The following is a 6,390-nucleotide window of genomic DNA, read 5'->3' on the forward strand; positions in this document are numbered from 1 at the left end:
ATATATATATATACATACATATATACATACATATATATACATATACATACACGTATACATATATACATATACATATACATATACATACATATACATATATATATGTATGTATGTATGTATATATATATATATATTGCTTGAATTGCTCCTGCAATCTCTTCATCGCGTCTCCTGTTTCTTTTGCTACACTACAGTGACATCAAGCGTGCCCGTCACACTGATCAAATGCTATACTGCCCCCATGTGGAAGGTGCCAGTAATAACAAAAGTGTGCCATGCTCAGAGCACCTCAGTGCTAACTTCGCAGCTGGTGGATTCGAACCTTCCGGACCCAAGTCCGCTTCCTTAACCACTAAGCCACCACTGCCGCGTAATTTATTTTTGAAAATTATTTGTATTTTCGAAAATTATTACTCAACCATAACCCCTCGACCACCAGGGATAATGACTGAACATGACATATTGCTAATCTGCAATGAGCTCTATAGAAATCTGGGAACTCCAAAATAATAATAAAAAGTCACCAGAAATGGATCGTCACGGTGAAGAAGTGACTACAGTGTGCGGAACTAATGTAGACTTGCGTTCTTTGTTTTGCAGACAGTGGAACCGGTGGACAAGCTGTTGCGAAACGTCGATCCGGCCAAAGATAGAGAGCTATGGGTAAAGGAAAACAAAACAGGCGAGGTTCGACCCGTGGACATGGACATTTGAGTCCAACCCTGGATAATAAGTTGTTCTGTCTTCAGTATCACAGCTCAGTGTCCCCATATTTCTGATCACACTGATCAGGGGCAGTGCATGTTTTGACCTCCTCCGGGGTTTCTCCTCCTTGTCTTTCTAATACTGACTGAAATAACATGATTCATGCACATAAAAAGGTCTGAGGTTAGGAAACAGTACCAGCATGTTCCTTCTGAATTTGAACCCTGTCATAAACAACATTAGCTTACGGAAAAAAAACAAAAACATTTAACATACCGTACTGTTTAAAAAAAAAAAACATTTAACATACCGTACTGTTTACGTACCTGTTGTAACATAAAAAAAATATATAATGTATTTTGAATTGTTTAGCTTGCTTTACGATCACTTTTCTAATTTGAGTATATAAAACTAAAAAAAAAAATCGTATCGATATTTCTTTTATTTTAGATACAGCTATTTAATCATACGGAGATCTTAGATTGGATATGATATATTTTCATATTTTTGCTGGTTTATTTATGGTGCAAATGCATGTTTTGAATATCTCAACCTGACTATACAGTATATAAAGAGCTGCACATTTTGTGTAACCATGGTGTTTGTATAAAGTCATTGACTTTTATCTATCTTTTTAACATCTTTACAGAAAAAAAACATTTGGTTTTCAATCTCTGTGTACAGCATTGTAATCCAATAACCTCGACGCAGCCACACGTACGGTCTTGTTGTTTCAGATCTGATCAAGATTCAGTAGTCTTTCCGATCGATCTGCCGTCAAAAAAGGTGTTCCAAGTCACATGACACCTTTTAGTGCCTAAGGGTTAAATGCCTGGAATGTCCTTAAAATACTCTGCAACTATGTATATTTACCAGTGTACATAACGGCTAGATGTTATTTTGCTGTCAAACGTCTAAGCAGGACTTTGGATCCTCAGGTCGATGAGGTTTTAGTGTGTCGTTAACGTTGTCCGTCTTACGTTTTTTTTTTTTTTTGCTCGGTCAGTGACTGTGTTGTCAATGTGCCGGTGTTCAGACCGAAGGCGTCAAGCACAGGAAAGAAACAGTTCAAAATGAGATCAACTCCACACAGAGGCAGGTGTGTTTTGGGTTTGATTGTCAAAGTCTTTTAGCCACACAACATCTTAGCTAGTACAGGGAAATGCACATTATAAATATTAACAGAAAAAAAGATTTTTAGAATGCATACACTCGCATTACATATGAAAAAACATTTGTTTGGGTCTTTGAAAGACGCAATGTCGCGTGAATTGTCGGTGTAAATGTTTACTCTTTCGGATGCACCGCCTTCCCCGACGTCTCTAACACTACATCGCCTAATCTATTATGGACATCTTAGCATCTCGTACTCAGCCTCTAGAACTTAACGCAGGCGTGGGCAAACCTTTTGACTCGTGGGCCACAATGGGTCCTAAAATTAGGTTAGGAGCAGATAGATGGAGCGTTCGTGTGAACAAAGATAAGTAAAAGTCATTCATAAAGGCTAAAATGCTTTTATTATTTTCTATTCGCCATCTATTGGGAGAACGTGGGTATTGCAGGGAAAAGGTAGAAGGGTGATGAAAATAGAAATTAATAACATCATTTCGAAAAGTTTGGTGGGCTGGATTAAAAAGCCAAATAGGACGCATCTGGCCGCTGGGCCGTAATTTGCCCATGCCTGACTTAGCCATATCATTTGAATGAGAATGATTTAACATCATACCCTGAACTGAATCCTTTTTAAAACAAGAAAAGAAGAAGAAGCACAATTTTTAAAACTGGCAACCTCTGTGTGGACGAGTTCTAACAATGATTGTATTGATGCTGAACTTTCGTGGGACTGCATGTACATTTAATGTCTGTTTACGTGTTCCAGTACGTGCGCGTTCGTCTTCAAGTGTCTCTGCATTTCAGAACGATTTGGATTTCAACTTTACAAAAGGACAAGGCTGACTGACAAAGGAGAAAAAAAAAAAATCTCACTTGTAAACCGGAGAAGAGAACTCGTATATGTGCGCAATCTGTTGTGTTTTCCATTAAATGACAGGAAGGCCACTGTTATTTGTGTGTTCCAAGTTTGAGTACCATTAACTGTTGTATGCGTTTTATTGGTCTGTGTCAATGTCATGAAGCTGAATAGGAGGGGGGGAGAAAAAAAACCTTTTATGTTTTAAGTAAATGTTCCTGACACGTGTGGACATGTTTGTGACGCTATAACAGTTGATGTGACCTTTGCAACTCTGTGCTAAACATTTTCACGACCTGCATTAAATCTGGCGTGTTTTCAGAATGTTTGATTGTAGCTGATTTTTGTCCAAAAGTAATGTGGAATGACGTGTCCAAAATAAATCTCTATTTCTCTCTGGAAATGGAATGTGTCATTGTGTCAAGCATATGGCCCGCGGGCCAAAATCGGTCCGCTAGTACAGCAGTCCCCAACCTTTTCTGCACCAAGGACCGGTGATACTGCACCTTCATTGAAGGATCATAACATTTGGTAAATAAAACATCTTTCAGACTTTATACTGTTAGTATTAGGGTCTGAAAGATGTTTTCTTTTGACTGGATTCTTTTTGACTGAAGGGAATTAGTAGATGGATGGATGGATGGATGGATGGATGGATGGATAGATGGTAAAACTGAAGTACATTTTTCACTGTGTCCCACTATGGCCTGGTACCAAATGACCTACGGAACAACACTGGTCCCCGGACCTGGGGTTGCGCACCCCTGCACTAGGGGTTTCAATCTGACCCACTTGATGAATTTTCATTAAATCTGAATGTTTTCTAATATACTTGTACTTCTTTACAAGAAAACAAAGGGGAAAACATAGACTTATTGTTATTTATAGGTCATTATGTTACACTTGTACTGGTCCGGCCCACTTCACATCTAATCGGGCAGTATGGGACAATTTAAAATGAGGAGACAATAAGAGGTTGAGACATGAGGATGAGGATGAGGATATGTATCAACGTGACAAAAAGAGATACCGTGGAACCTCGATTTTTGAACATCATTCCTGAGACGAAAAGTTTGAATCCTAAAACAATTTTCCCCGTAGGAATCTACGTAAAATGGATTCATCCTAGGGTGACCACCTCCAAACCGACAAAATGCGGGACAAGTAGCAGGTTTTATTGCACGAAAACATAAAAATAAAAAATAGAAATACCCCAGCGCCACCAAACTGATTTTGCATCACAATCCAGCAGGTGGCAGCCTTTCTCAGCACTGTGATAAGCACGTTTCTGAAACACATTAGCAGCAGAAAAGCAACCAAATGTTAAAACCTAGGCTATAACAAGATTCAATGACCATGAATATATATTCTGCAACGTTATAGAACTCTGCGGTCGGTTAACCGATATGAATGTGCCTATTGCACTGCATGGTAAACACTGGTAATTTCAACTGCAGTCATTTTATTCGGCACACTAAACATCGGCGCCTTCATAGCATCAAAACAAGTGCCTATCATTGCTATTGACAGCACTGACAGGCGTTCCCATAGACAGCCAAGCACATAAAATAGTTTATTTTCAATTAAGTAACGATGTATGGAAAAACTGGGACAAAATGTAAATGTAAAGCGGGACACTCTCACTTAAATTAATCCGTTTATATTCAAACTTTTTCAACAGCATTTTGTGTACACGTTCACACACGAAACCAATGAACATAATTAGGTCTAACAAAAAAGATAAACACCACTGAATAAACAATAAAGCTATAAAAAGGAAAGGCAATTTCATTCATTCTTACCGGTGGTGGAGAGTTGTGATGTTGGCTTCGCTTACTCGCAAACTAGTCTCCGAAAATACTGTCGTTGGCCAACTGCTTTTCGTTGATTCACATCAGTAGCAACTTTTCCACTTCTTCTAATGGCTGAGATATTTGCTTGGTGATCACAGTCACTCCTTTGGCGACCTTAGCTTCTTTTATTGCTTCCTTGTTCTTAACGATGGTACAAATCGACGACATTGCTAAGCCATACCGTAAAGCCAGACATAAAACACGAGCGCCATTTTCGCTTTTGTATAAACTTTTTTTTTTTTTACTTCTACTATTTTTCTTTCAGCTTTTCTACTTTCCCTAGCCTTTTAAGGTCCCATGGGTCCCGGAAAGAAATAGCACAGCGCAAGAAATATCGGCAAAATCAGTCAACAACTCTTAGCGTATATATCTTTCGCGGGCTGACGTCACACTCTCAGTCACTGATATTGGCTTGTTCGGCAACCGAGTTATGACACAACATCCGGGTCAATTTTTGGTTAAAATTCTCGATTGTTCGAAAATGGAGGCGTTCGACACTGTACTGCAATACTATCCTTCAGTTTAGTGAAGACTCTTATAAAAATAAAACTCTTATGAAAACCTTACTGAAAAAAAATATTTCTTTATTCTCTTTAGCTTTGAAAGATAGATTTAAGCAGCGTACATCAGCACTGATATCATCACTAATAGTAACTAGAGTTCAGTCACTGGTTGTCTCTTTTGACCTTCAGCTCTTACAGTAGGATTTGCTGATACAGAGAGGATTGTTCAGCTAAGTCTAAGTCCCCTCTTAAGACGCTCCGTTTGATTTTGCAATCAAGCTAATGAATCACAAGATTACATCCAAATAAGTTAAATCTTAATATGGATTACATTTGAAAAAAACGGAATATTTTTCACCTTAGAGCGCCATCATTCATCCATCATGTTAGGGCATTTAATTTTTTGGAGTCACTTTTTTAGCATGACGCATATCAAACAGTGTTTGAGTAGTGGTTATGATGGTTGCCTTGTACGCGGAAGGTCCTAGGTGCGAGTCCCAAAATCACGCGGTGAATTTCTCTTCTTAAGGGACCATAATTTGATCGGAATTGAAATTATATTAGTTAAATATATAAGTAGTGTGTAACTGATATTTTTCTGATGTGTTTTGAGTTTTTTTGTCTTTGACGAACACAAGAGTATTTCTATAAATTATTTCAAGCAGCAGTACAACTTTATTTTTTTTTTTTGGTTAATTTGTTTATTTTTTATTTTAGCCTTCATGTTCCATCAACGAACCACTGAATCTTATATGAGGCTTAGAATTCATTCAATTTTGCAGTAGATTTGAAAATGGCTCCCATTTATATCTTAACACTTTCACACATTTTGTGCTCGCTCAGCGGAATACAGTTGTACAAAACTCACAGTCACAAAACACAGTTACTTAAAACGACAGATATACAAAACAAATAACGGGGATACAGTTGATTTAACTATTTCCCCAATGATATTTTTTTTAATATCAAAACCTTAGCTACGATGAAAATAAACAGAAACAGGAAATGAAAAAAAAGTCTTTAAATCACAAGATTTTTTTTTTGATTTTTTATTTTTTGCAGTCTACCGCTTCTTCTCTCTCAGCTTGTCTTTAACCTTCTGAGGTTCATCATATTGTATCAACCGTAAAATGTCCTTGTTGCCCATCACACCTTGAATGAATTCACCTTCCGAGATTTTATCTGTGCAACAAATTCAAATGTAAACAAAACAAATTTTAAAATATTTGTCTATTTATGAGATGGGTGGAGTAAGAATGCATGTGGATTACCATTTTCTCTCTTTCCAAAGAAGTCCCAGATTTTGTCTGATCTCTTTTCTGGCGTGTTTTCATCTTCTGGAAGATTCTTCTGATCATCA

At 37.6% G+C, this 6,390-nt stretch overlaps 2 protein-coding genes and 1 long non-coding RNA gene across 5 annotated transcripts in view; 1 reads left to right on the top strand and 2 right to left on the bottom strand.

Moving 5' to 3' along the window:
- The window catches only part of gas7a (growth arrest-specific 7a), a 17,415-nt gene extending 16,429 nt beyond the window's left edge, over positions 1–986 (top strand). For all 3 annotated transcript variants that reach the window (XM_017040604.2, XM_008329129.3, XM_008329128.3), the window contains one exon: positions 601–986. In XM_017040604.2, coding sequence (XP_016896093.1) covers positions 601–714 — 114 coding nt within the window. In that variant the 3' untranslated portion in view covers positions 715–986. The remainder of the gene's footprint in view (positions 1–600) is intronic.
- The window catches only part of LOC112488445 (uncharacterized), a 16,770-nt gene extending 11,249 nt beyond the window's left edge, over positions 1–5,521 (bottom strand). The window contains exon 1 of the long non-coding RNA XR_003052501.1: positions 4,477–5,521. This is a non-coding gene — a long non-coding RNA (uncharacterized LOC112488445). The remainder of the gene's footprint in view (positions 1–4,476) is intronic.
- Positions 5,522–6,093: 572 nt separating this feature from the next.
- The window catches only part of rcvrna (recoverin a), a 1,761-nt gene continuing 1,464 nt past the window's right edge, over positions 6,094–6,390 (bottom strand). Inside the window, exons 2-3 of the mRNA XM_008329130.2 lie at positions 6,302–6,390; positions 6,094–6,212 (exon numbers count right to left, since the gene is read on the bottom strand). The exon at positions 6,302–6,390 is cut by the window's right edge and continues 19 nt beyond it. Of these exons, the coding sequence (XP_008327352.1) occupies positions 6,094–6,212; positions 6,302–6,390 (208 nt within the window). The remainder of the gene's footprint in view (positions 6,213–6,301) is intronic.

Source organism: Cynoglossus semilaevis, chromosome 17 (assembly GCF_000523025.1).
Source record: "Cynoglossus semilaevis isolate Cse_v1.0 chromosome 17, Cse_v1.0, whole genome shotgun sequence".
Lineage (NCBI taxonomy): Eukaryota > Metazoa > Chordata > Actinopteri > Pleuronectiformes > Cynoglossidae > Cynoglossus > Cynoglossus semilaevis.